Source organism: Phalacrocorax carbo, chromosome 2 (assembly GCF_963921805.1).
Source record: "Phalacrocorax carbo chromosome 2, bPhaCar2.1, whole genome shotgun sequence".
NCBI lineage: Eukaryota > Metazoa > Chordata > Aves > Suliformes > Phalacrocoracidae > Phalacrocorax > Phalacrocorax carbo.
This window is the reverse complement of record NC_087514.1, coordinates 80,083,339-80,096,358: the sequence shown is the minus strand read 5'-3', so window position 1 is coordinate 80,096,358 and position 13,020 is coordinate 80,083,339. Positions and strand designations below refer to the sequence as shown.

General features: G+C 38.8%; 1 protein-coding gene across 9 annotated transcripts in view; it reads left to right on the top strand.

Moving 5' to 3' along the window:
* Positions 1–13,020, top strand: part of CTNND2 (catenin delta 2) — a 687,140-nt gene that overhangs the window by 537,440 nt on the left and 136,680 nt on the right. For all 9 annotated transcript variants that reach the window (XR_010371561.1, XM_064443391.1, XM_064443387.1 and 6 more), the window contains one exon: positions 10,252–10,435. Coding sequence is in view for 8 of the 9 variants with exons in the window: in XM_064443391.1 (XP_064299461.1) it covers positions 10,252–10,435 (184 nt within the window). In the remaining variant the exon portion in view is untranslated. The remainder of the gene's footprint in view (positions 1–10,251; positions 10,436–13,020) is intronic.

Genomic DNA, 13,020 nt, shown 5'->3' with positions numbered 1-13,020 from the left:
GATTTGAAGGGTACTAGTTCTACTAAATCTTTCCTACTCTTTCTTTAAATGGATGCAATTGTAAGCACAATCAATTTTAAAAGTTGATTAAATCTTTTGTAATTAGATGTTTTAAATAACAGTTGTCTTGAACATTAATAAAATTACTTGTGTGCTGAAAATTCGTATCCATTTTCTCTGGATTGAAGCCAATGACTGAATGAGGAATCGCATATTGTAATATTCCTTTATTCAAGTACAAAAGCCTTTTCAGTTCCCAAAGGTAACATGATAGTTACTCCCATTGTTTGAGATACAAGGAATTCTTCAGCCTCTGCCCTGAGTTTTGTGAGCCAGTGAGAATTTCATATAAAATGCCCAACTCTGTCAAATCTCCTGCAAGTCTCAGATTGCAGTATAAACATGCATTTCATCGCACAGCTCAAACTTTGCAGAGAATAGTTTATGGTTCCTTGCTATTACATTTAAAATCATGTTATGGGGAAAAGGGAATTGTTGTATGCAAAAAACCTACTTATTACTGTTACCTTGATAAAATTCTGCTTATGCCACACGGTTATACAAACCTAAGCAAAAGCAAAACAAATGCAGCCACCTGGCCTGCTGAAGTGGCTGTTAGAGTTGATCCTTCTAAAAGTCCAAGTGCCCCACCACAACTTCAAGCAACTTAGCTTCAGAGGTGTCACCAAGGTAGCACAAACCCTGTTACCAACAATGGCAATAGCATGATTAGCAGGCTGCAGGGTAACTCTGCTTTTCCACCCCAGTAATCAGTTACTTGCAGGTTTTACAGAGTGTCTTCAAAAAATCACTATTATGTCATCATAATTTTAAGAACATGCTTTAAATATCTATTTGTAATCCTCCAGACTAATCAGCCGACATTTCAGGCTCAGTGGATTTGCTGTATGAAGGCACAGCCATGTAAGGAGGAACGCCATTGTTCTTTACGGTACAACTACAGTACGACAAAGTTTAAGTTTTAGATTTTAGCATCACCTACAGATAACATTGTCGTCATTTCTAGAAATGCAGAAGTGATTTCCAGACAAATTCAGAACAGGAATTAATTGGCATTTTATAAAGTCGTCCTGTGAATCCATTGTGCAGTCACTTACTGAGACACCAAATCTTCATAGCCATTTTCCTTGCAAACTGGGAAGGTAAAAGGCTGTACAGCTTACACCTGTAAGTTGTTGGGGAACTGATTTCCAACCTGTAGGCTATGACATCTTCAAGACATCCCAGAGCCATTCAAAACACATCCTATTTGTAGTTCGTATGTAACAGCAAATCTGAAAGTAATTTAATAAATTGTGTTATTTTGCTTCAGAAATGATGCTGTCTAATCAAATAACACTTATGCAAACAATATTGACAGTTTAACTGAGTCATTTTATACAAAATCTATTACAATTTACTGTCTAATTATAAAGCAATCTTTGCACCCTTTCTCAATATGCTGTCAGTATTTTGGCTCTGAAAATGGGAAAACCCACTGATAGGATTTGTTGTATTGATGAAGAATCATTCTCAACTTTTTTATGAATTATCAGATTAACTACTTCACCCCTTGCTGCTCCAAGTCAAATAAGAAGAGGCTTTAAAACAGATGCCTTCTAAAATCTTTTGGTCTGCCTTCATAGCAACAGGCTGGGGCACCGATGTATTCTGCAAGTTGTTGCACTACAAGTATTGTTATAGGTAAAAGAGAACATACTGATAAAAGGGCGATACAAAACCTTCCTTGTGTTGGCAGTGCCTGTCTCCCTGGAGGTCAAGGTGTAAGAGCCAGAACAAGTCACCAGTGTGCCGAGGTCTCGGCTGGGAGCAGTGCGATGCCCCTGGCTGGGGGTTCCCTCTCACTTAGGGGTTTGCAGGGGGCTGGTTTCATGAAAATTACCTTCACAGCCTGCCTCCTCCTTCTCACTTCCCAGGCAACTTCCCATTCACTCATCCTGAGTTCACCACACTCAGTCTCAGCACAAAACCCAAGGTGGTCCCTTTTTACTCTTATTTTCTCTCTGGCACTGGGATCACTCCCATGTATGAACCACATCAACTTCCAAGTCTAAGTGGGAAATAACCATTTTTCCCTTGTGCAATCAGTGAGATGCATCTGCTATGGAAAATTCATTCAAGTCGCTTTGATTCATGTGGCAATGAAACCAATTTCATAATTTGCTTATTGATATACTACATACATGATTTTTGTATTTTTCTACTTTGGTCAAATCTAAGTTTAAGAGGAAAGATCAAGGCAATCTGGAATGATAAATAGAGGACATCTGTTGCAACATATGGCCTGACCTAACAGCTGCATTGAACTTTCTCAGCAAGTAGTAAACCTTTGGAAAAATTCAACTCAGCAGATATTTTTGATGCCGCTGTCTGAATCGTGGAATATTAAAACACTTGCAGTTTAAAACCACCCTGTATTTCAAAACGTTTACCAAGTGCAACACAGAATACTTAAATTTTCTTTTGAAAATAGGTTTCTTTGAAACAGATCTGAATATTTCACTTTTCTTATACAAAATGAAGGTTTGAGAATATGCTGAAACATTTCCTTTTTGTGATGAAATTACTTTTTTACACTGTGACCACTAATTTGATTTTTTAGGTTCAGAGGCCAGCCGCCCCCCACTGCCAGTAATCCTATTTTCAGTGCTGTCTTTATCTTATATAGTAATTTTAAGCTGTGGCTAGGGAATAAGTTGTTTTGTTTTCTTCTTTTAGTAAGTGTACACTGAGCCTTTCACTTTGCATCTAGATAGGATTTGACTTTATAGATAGGACTAACTTCCTAATTGGTTCTTATGAGAAAGGAGTTTGGTACTTAGAGCGTGGTATTCAGTTCAAAAAAGTATATTTTTGTTCTCTGTGTCTGTTACCAAACACATTTTTTTTATATTTTGATTTTGGGTAAAAAATTCTTCAGTAAAATGTGTAAGTATTGGAAAAAAATCTTTCCATTCATATATGCATCCTTGTTTGATTTCCTTGGTATCTGATGAGATATTTCATTGGGAATGGTGTTGCCATTCATGTATTAGGGTGAAAATTTGTTTGAACAGGTGATTTATTTTTTCCTGTGTTTCTCTCATTTAGAATTAATTGCGTTTGGTTTGGCTTCTGTGTTTTATGGGACCAGTTGAATTTCTTCAATTAGGAAAACAAGTTAAGCAGGAACCACTGGTCTTTCCACAGTAACTTAACGCAACTCTTAGAGTAATTCCTCTGCTGCCTAACATTGAAGACAATGACTGTCTAACATTCTTCTCTGACAGTTCTTCCCTTCCACAGTTACACGTTATTTTGAAGCGTACAGCAGAGAGCGAGCAGCAGCGTTAGGTCAAAATTCAGTCTTGTGAGAAGAATACAGGCTTTTTCAGTTAATGCAATAGCATTTGGACAGGATTTATTTGCAAGCAGTATCAAAATAGGTCCCTTCTACTTGTTTTAATAAAATTCTAGATGTAATTTTGGAATGAAAAGACCAGTAATTGAGAAAGAAAGAGTTAGCTTTTCAGAGGAAATGCTTGTATTACTTATATTATATGTAGTCATGTACTTATATGTAGTCAATATCAAGCTGTGTTTGTTTGTAATGAAAAGAAAACCCCACCAATAATCTTTAGTCTCATTCTCCTTTGTAAGGCTATGAGTGGCTGCAAAGGGAAGAAAACTCATCTGGCTGTGGCTTTGCTTGCTGTTCCTTAAACTCCTGCTTGCCCATGGCTTTCACTGAAACCCAGTCTTTCTCAGTTTGCACTTTTCATGGGTCATCTTATACATAGATAGAAAACCACCTCTGTGCATGTAAGTAAGTGAATTACAGGAAGGTGCACACAGGTATTCATTCAGTAACCAGTTGCAAAATTATTTCAAGAAAATTGGTGAAACTTCCTCTTCTGTTATGCCATTTTTAAACTTAAAGTGGGCTTTTAAGGAGCTGTCTTATGAGCTGTGAATTGTTCAGGTGCCAGAATTCAAATCAGCCACTTTTTGTTTCCTACAGAAAGTCTGTTACCAAGACCAATTCCTCACCTTGGCAGTTGAGCTAGCTGTAAAGCCTTCTTGCTCTTAATGTTAAGAAATGCTATTGTGGTTGGCATTCAGCATCTTTTAAGCATATCAGTTAAGTTTTCCTGAGGTTGTGGGGTGGCTCCTGTGCTTCTTACACACCAGTTGTATTTAAGCAGATGTACATTTTTGAGCCAGATAAATGATTTCATCTCTGTCCCTGCCCCGAACTCAGTAGGACTGATGCAGTATTTCAGGAGCCCGCACCCTGGTGCCACAGAGCAGATCTAGCTCTGCAGAGCAGCGTTGCAGTTACGCGGGGCTCTGAATGTCAAAGCTGCAGTAAGAGCCAGCAACTTACTTTTATAGTGCTTGAGAGCTTGGGTAGAAGGTGCTTTTCCTAAGGACTCCAGCGGAAGATCCCTTGTGCTTGGCTTCTGTGCAGGGTATTTAGCTCTCAGATTTCGATCCTCATAGTCATGTTCATGAGGGAAGCTCCCTGAAGAACCCATATGCCTTCATCATATAGTCAGAAAAGCCTGACAAAGCTGTGTTCGCTCTTACTGGGATGCAGGGTCTCCCAGCTCTACCAAATGACACCTACATCAGTCCATGACCAAACTGTTAAGATGGAAGAGAAAAACCTACCTGAGTTGGAAGACTTTTAGATCTTAATTTTTAACAAAGAATATTGAATAAGCAAAATCTCTAGTATAAATTTAAGGCTGACTTAAACACACCAAACTGTGAAGAATCAAAGTCTTGTTTCTCCCAGTAATATTTGTTTACTTATGATACTTTTTACCCTGTAATTTATTTGGCAAAGTACATCTTCTGCAATGCAATAAAAAATAAAATACATAGTTGCAGTGTGGCAGGGGCAGTGCTTTTTAGAAAAGCTGACTTTTCCAGTTTCTTTGTTTCCATTTATATTTGTAGTCTAAGTTGTTCCAAGGGGCTTGTTTATACATATAAAAGTAATAATTTGAGGTAGCATTAAAACATGCACTGAATAATTGTTTAGATTTTCCTGATTTTGCACATGTTCTCTTGCTAGTGTGATATTTTTTGCACGGGAGTGTATGATTTCGTTTTCTTAACTTTCAATGGAATAAGGGTAGCATGTGGCTCATCAAGTCTTTAGCTATATCTGACTATAGATATACATATGCAAGTACCAGTTCTAAGTAAAACACTAGCTAAAAAATGCTTTGAAGAGTTTAATCAGGATGAGTTTGAGCTCCAGCCTGATTCAGAGATGATGTTTTTTTGGCTCGGACTGCTCCATTAAGTTGAGTGTCTTCAAATTTTTAAAATATTTTGCTTTGCTTTTTTAGGGTAAGTGATGTGTTATCTATTGCAATAGCTTAAATTAATTTATGTAAAAAGGAGTGCTGTTTCTAAGCTGAAAGCATGGTGGATAAGTTCTGTCTGCTAAGAAGTAGTAACAGCTCGTCAGCCTGGACTGCACTTTTAAAAGGGTTGGTCTTGTCTTCAATCTTCTGGATTTTGACTAAGAGAAAGTTAAATCAAAGTTTTCCTGGTTCTCTGTTCCCTCAGTTCCCTCTTCCAGTAGCAACAAACTTAAATTGCCTTAACTAAGATCTATGTGTGGTTTTCCTTATGAACTGTATCTGTACAGTTACATCTTTGAAAAGGTTGAGTACAACCTTTCTCAATATTTATAACCAGTTTTTAAATTTAACTGCTGTTATCTGTGAAAGGTCTTCTTAGAAAAGATGATTTACATTTAGTGCATTAAATAACCTGTTGAACATAGTAGATGCACATCCTCTGATAAGCTACTCTAGAAGATGTAACTTGGTACAGTAAGATCTCCATAGCAAGCATTCCTGTGGACTCCTCTAAGAGTCCTTCTTTATCTGATGTCTGCAAGACTAGTAACTGGTATTCAGACCCAAAATCCATCTTCCAACTGGAACGAGCTAAATGCTTTCAGTACCAGTTTCTCCTTAGTTTTAATCTCAAAATGGGATTACAAGGTACTTTTCCTGCTCCCTTCAATTTGTTGTATGTAAGGGTGAAAAACTTCAACATGCAAATAGATATGATCAGACTGGTATAGCTATTTTCCTCCTTCTACATAGCATCCAACACAACCTAAGGTGATCTGCAAATGGGGAGACAAAATGCCTACTCTGAATGCATCACAGCCTTAAAAGAAAGGAGGAAATAAGATACTATGAACGCAAGTGATAAGGGAATGTTCAACACTGATCTGATGAGTTCCTTATTTCCACTTCTCTCCCAAGAGTTAGTCTATGGATGCTGAATTGTTGAGCTGGACTATTGAGCTGTTGGATTAACAGCTCTCTTCCAATCCATATCCAGCAGGATGGTTTCCATTGTTCATGATGAACCACTGGTATGCCAAGTCCAGTCCCTTCCCTTCCTGTGGGCAGTTGACGACGCACAAATGATTTAGGGTCATCAACCTGGTTTAGTCGAGGCATCTCTGAGGGTATTCCAAACTTGCTTATTGTGCTCAGAAACCCAATTCAGTCAGGCCTTTCGGAGTAAGGTGGCAAATTATCTTAGTACCAGCTCCTTACTGTAGTCTTAAAGGGTATGTAATGCATACATGCTTGAAAGATATGTTCACAGTCATATGGAGAAGAGGTAGCTCCATCATGGAAGATACCTCAGCTAAAAGGTTTGGGTTTTTATCAGTTCCCCTTGCAAAGTCAACAGAATGGATCATCATCTTAGACCCCATGTAAATCTAGTTCCAGGTTGTCCTCAGCAAAAGTCACTGGAAGTGAATTGCCAGTGCCCTTTCATAATTGCAAATCCTTAATTAAGGAAGGGTAACAAGGAGGCTCTTAAAATACCAACCTCAGCAAGTAGCAGACTCCACTAAAAATTTTTTTCCATTAATGTAGTTGGTACTATTCAAAGGCTTAAAATCAGATAAAAGGCATTGTTCTAGGGCAGTAGAAGATTATCTTACTCCTTAAAGTTTTGTGTGAGGTGCAGAAACTTTGTAGACAGTGTCAGGCTTACTGGGCAATGCCGTTTTGCTTGACTCTGCTTTGACTTACAATCATTTTAGGAGAAGGTAGAACAGCTAATTTAGTCTGGTGATCCCTTCATCCTCTTACTGTGAAGGTTTGATTTCCAGTTAGTGAAACCAGACCCTACTTTTTTGGCTCTTGGGTGAATTATATAGGGCCTTATTTGGATTTGGAGCTCGCCTGTTACTATGGCAGTTTATTCAGCAAAAGCCTGTGTGCAGTGTCAAGTGGATTTTAAATAGAGAAAAAGGACTTAAAGAATATTTCTGGGCATTTCAAGTATTGCTGAATACCAACTTAGCATGGTGTTTATATGAGTTTACTTTTAATTAGCAAGAAGCTGGAGTAAATAGAAAATAGTGTATGTACACATTTTTAAGCCTTTTGCCAGGCAGAGCTCTTATGATTGCTTATTTTGTATTTTTTCTGCTTTTCCAGTTTATGACTAGTTCTTGAAGCCCAAAGTTCTGTTTTGTTGCCATGAAAGCTCTCTTCTCTGTTTTATTTCCAAAATAGGACCTCTTCACAAAAAAGCAACACATTGTTTTGCATAAGATCTAAATCAGACCTCGAAGGGGGAAAGATTTGCATCCTGATTCTCTGCTTAAATACCATGCACAAAATTTACACATCTAGATAAATGTAAAAAAAAGGCGACCACATTGGTTTTTGTACTGACTAAAACCAGCAAAATACTAGGTATTTCAGGAATAGTAGATGCGCCAATAAAGCTTACCAAGAACAGCTCATAGAGAAGTGAGTATGAATATCTTTATGAAGGTCTTTATTCCTTTAAATACAGTATTACTTTTCATAAAGGGATTCAGAACAGATTTCAAACAATGACTCTTTTCCGTTTAAAGCAGCAATTCTTAAATGTGAAAATGAACACTATTCTTATTTCTTTTGGTTTGGGGTTTTTTTGGGTCTGTAGCTAACAGCTGTCATTTTCTGCCTGTTTACCACATAGAGATTATTTTAAGGTGGGGGTTTTTTTATTGGTATGCTAAGCAAAATTTTTACATTATACTGCATAACTGTATTTGCATGCAGTTCCATATAAAATAATTAAAACATGAAATTGTGTAACTGAAACAGTCTCCCCACAGAGGTAATCAATTTTAAAGGGAAACAAAAAATGTAGCTTGATTCATGTTAATTACACCTCTCCTTCAAAACACACAATGCTAAAGAAAGCCTTGAGCAAGTGGTGTTCTTGCTGCTTGTATTACATAAATGTCTGAGTCTGCATTCATAAGGTCATTAACAGTTTCCTCCCACCACCACTCACTTTGGCTTTTGATACTGTAATGTTCATATTTGTAACCTGGTGTCTATGATGATGATAATCTTTCTCTGTCTCTGACTTGATAGCTGTAAAGGCAAAAAAGAATTTTTCCCCTCAAGGTTAGGTGTGTGGCAGGCTGCTGTCACTACAGGAAGGAGAGTAAGAACGAGTAGGGTTGGACTCTGGAGGAGAGGGAGGAGGAGGCGGCAGCAGGCTTACTCTTACAGCTTCTCCCCAGAGGACACAGGGCAAAAATAAAGGGCACTGCTTGTTCAGAGCAGGGTATTGCCCTCCTCCGGGTTCCCCCCCTACTAGTGGCTGCCAGCAGCAGTAGGCTCTTGGCACAGCACAAAAATCAAATGTCCTTTTCCAGCAAATACACAAATATATGAGGGAATGAAAAGCAGGGTCTCTATTGCCCTCAACAGTTTCTTGCCTGCTTCATGTGTGGCACATCAGCAATGGCCCTGATCCTTGCAGCTGTGTTCAGAAAGCTTGGGCTCTTGATTATGCACTTGCAGCCCAGAAAGCCAACCGTATCCAGAGCTGCATCAAAAACAGGGTGGCCAGCAGGTTGAGGGAGGTGATTCAGCCCCTCTGCTCCGCTCTGGTGAGACCCCACCTGCAGTGCTGCATCCAGCTCAGGAGCCCCCAGCACAGAAAGGACACGGAACTGCTGGAGCGGGTCCAGAGGAGAGCCGCAAAAATGATCTGAGGGCTGGAGCACCTCTCCTGTGAAGACAGGCTGAAAGAGCTGGGGTTGTTCAGCCTGGAGAAGAGAAGGCCACAGGGAGACCTTATTGCAGCCTTTCAGTACTTGAAGGGGGCCTATAGGAAGGGTGGGGGCAACCCCTTTAGCAAAGCCTGTTTCGGACAGGACAAGGGGTAATGGTTTTAAACTAAAGGAGGGTAGATCTAGACTGGATATAAGGAAAATATTTTTTACAGTGAGGGTGGTGAAACACTGGAATGGGTTGCCCAGAGAGGTGGCAGATGCCCTATCCCTAGAAACATTCAAGGTCAGGTTGGACGGGGCTCTGAGCAACCTGGCCTAGCTGAAGATCTCCCTGCTCATTTCAGGGTAGGGTTGGACTAGATGACCTCAAAAGGTCCCTTCCAACCCAAACCACGCTATGATTCTGTGATTGCTCTTCCTTTTCTTGGGCACATGATGAATTTTAACAGAAGGGGTTTTTTTTAAATTCTACTAAATCTCCTTGTGAGTTGTACCATTAAGCTTGTTGTTTCTATGCAAAAATTGGTAGTATTCTCTAACTTTGTACAGTAAAATATTTACAAAATGAAAAATGGCTTCTTGAAAGCCAGGATAATACCATACTACTGTATCAGGTTGTGAAGGAAGTCTTTTTGCTTGTAGTACCAACATTCTCTTTCATTACATTGAACATCACAGAAAGTGTTGGGGGTTTGTTGTCTCAATGCGTGTCTATCAACAGTGATAGAGTAAATCACTGCTATTTTCTGCTATTGGTTTTTATTAATTTTATTTAGAACGCAGAAATCTGAAGTCCAAGCCTACATGTAATGTAGTCTACATGTAGTCCAACTACATGTAATGTAATACTCCTTCATTCCGCATGTGGTTCACAGCCTAACTAGGCCTAGATCATAACCGGCTGCTCAGTTTCTAGGCTTAGCTCTGAGAAATATTCAGTGTGGCTGTGACTACTTCTTGTGTATTCAAAGCTGTATTCCCACTGCAAAAGTCTGCAGGTATCATTCAGCCCCATTTACAATGTAGTCTTATTTTTTTCTTGATGGAAACAGCTTTATTAAGCACACCAATGCTGTGAAATGTTTTGGTTGGTTTTTAAAAAAACAAAAGCTATTCAGTCTTTTTTTGCAGATGTGTTAATTATTAGTAATCTGCTTCTTTTGTAGGAGTTCTCTGGAATCTATCCTCCTGTGATGCACTGAAAATGCCAATCATCCAGGATGCCCTCGCAGTGTTGACCAATGCAGTGATCATCCCTCACTCTGGATGGGAAAACTCTCCGCTCCAGGATGATCATAAAATACAACTCCATTCATCACAGGTGCTGCGCAATGCCACTGGGTGCCTAAGGTGAGTACTGCAAAACATTTGCTTTGCCTTAATCATCGTGCTTTGGCTTGAATTGATGTTTCTCATTCTTAGGCATCTGTAAAGTAAATAATTGGTCTGTGCATCAGTGAAGACGGTGACTCTCAGTGCTGTGAAGAAATTTGAAATTAATTACAAAATAAGCTTCAGGCCATTCAAAAAACAATCTCTAGAAGTGCTGCTGTGGTTTTCCATTTTTCTTTTCTTAACAGCTTTGGCCAATCTTCTCATCCAAGCTTTTACATTACAGATGTTTTTCTCCTTGTAGATTTGTCCCATTCCCCAGTTGCTTAAGTGAAGTCAATATGTTCTCACTATTACACCCAATTTAATCAGCACAAAAAGTAATGAAGATGCTCAAAAAAATAACATGCCTTACAGGTTCTGGATGCCATTGCTGAAGTTATGAAAAATATGTGAAGTAGATTTTTTCTGCCCTGTGAAGATGAGAAGTGGATTTCAATAAGGGACCAACCAATTTAACATTGTGCAACTAGAATACTTAAATAGGTCCTTAACAAGCATGGTATTTATTTATATTTATGTTTATATGCCAAACTTGTATATGGAACACCAAGGTGCACTTATATAAATATGTGCAACATGATCTGTCCGTTCCTAAAAATTGCTGTAGATGTGAGAACAAAAATAGGATGAGTAAGAAGAGTTTCAGTTCTGACAAAGCCTTACAAAAGGATTGAGTCATAGCAATTTCTGAATTCCAATCCATATCATTTTGTTGAAATATTTTAACATAGTAGGCAAGGGACTTTCTACTCTTTTTATATTGACAATTCTGTAATCTGAGAGACATGAAAATTTATTAATTTTTTTACATACATCACTGAAAATTTATTAGGTAAATAGTACATATCAGTAATATAGTCTATGTTGTATGCTGCATTCAAAGCAGATATCCATCAAAGAGCAAAACAAAAAGCCCCACTGATTAGGAGGCAAAGTAAAATAGCAGTATTTTTCACATATCTGTAGCAAGCACCTTTTTCTCTTCGTGCTGTTTCATCAAGTGAAATGTCTCCCTTTTAGAAGTAATATCTGAAAAGTTTAAGGGAAAAAGTGATAATTATTGACAATTTATATATAATCAGAAGAGAGGGGAATACAGAAGGTAATAACTTCCATATTGCAAATATACTTGTATTGGACTTAAAGTATGTACCTGTGAATACCAGCTATGGTTGGATATATGACTGAAGCTAGGCATCTGTATCCGAGTCGTATTGATTTTGAAAATAGTTTGGTCCTATAATTGTGTTGCATTACATTCAAAACACTAGAAAAAAAGTTGCTTAAATCATTGTGACAGAAGTCGTTCCATGAAGATGTGTACTATGGTTATACTTTTTACACCTTTGATGTTTAACCTATCTCAGTTAAAAAGCTGCCTCTAAAAGAAGTGTCCATTATCAGTTTGGGGCTTCACAGTGCCCCTGATCTGAAAGGGCATGTTTAGTGCTGGTCTCCCCACACCATAAGTTCTATCTTCCCGTCAGTTTTTCCCCACTGCTTCTTAAGGACTGATGTCCAGCCCTGATCATGCAAGCCTTGGTTCATCCTACCTCTAATTGATGGATTCATTACACATTGGTCTTGAAATCTTTCTTCTTTTTTTTTTTTTTCCGTGAGTGTATGCGCACGCCCATTTGCAAACTGATGTGAGCTTACTGTAGCCTGCACTCTGGGTCAGCCTGAGGACATGTGGCCACATGAGAATGGTATGTTGCCTGATCTAATACACACTACTTTGCAGCAAGGCTTACTACCAAGTGCTTGATGGGATGCTGTCATAGCAGAATGGCTTCTGGTCAGCTCGTGCCAAATAAGCTCATATCTGCCTGCAAAAGACTGTGCATATTATAACTCTTGAATCCTTCCCAGGTAGCTGTAATAATTCAAATGGCTGTCCTGAGCAGGTTGGTCTTCCTTCTAAATCCAGGCCCTTCAAACATAGTGTGGCTTTTTTAATATCTGTCTGATCTCAAACCCTCCTTATTTCCCAGATGCATCTTTCTCTCCTCCCCATATTTATTTGGCCTTCATCCATCTTCTTTAGATAATTTCATCCCACTTAGTCTGCGTGGATTCTCTTTGGCAGAGCCAGAACATTTGGAGAGGGTTGAACTTACTTTTGCTTCACACCAGCAGGAGCTTTCATGTTTACCTTTCCCCAGTCACTGTTGAAAATCTCTCTCTGAACAAAATATCAGGTTTGAGTTTGTGCAAGGGAGAAAAGTGTCAGCTGACCTCTGAAATGGTGACTGTATTCTTGTGTTGTATCCAGCTAAGATAATCAGGCTGCAGGGTAGAGGGAAAAATGAATGTCAGAAAGAAAAGACTAGAAAGTTCTGCATTTTACTGGAGGTGATTGGAGTAGCACATGCTCTATGCAGGTAGTACCTTAGCTAGTGTTCCTCAAATACCCACTACTCCCAATGAACTGCACAGCCATCACACTCTCCACTTGTGGCTATTTACAAGCCTTGTATTTCCATTTCAAGATCTCACTGGATGGGGAGGAATTGAAAAGCAAGATGATGCAATGGCAC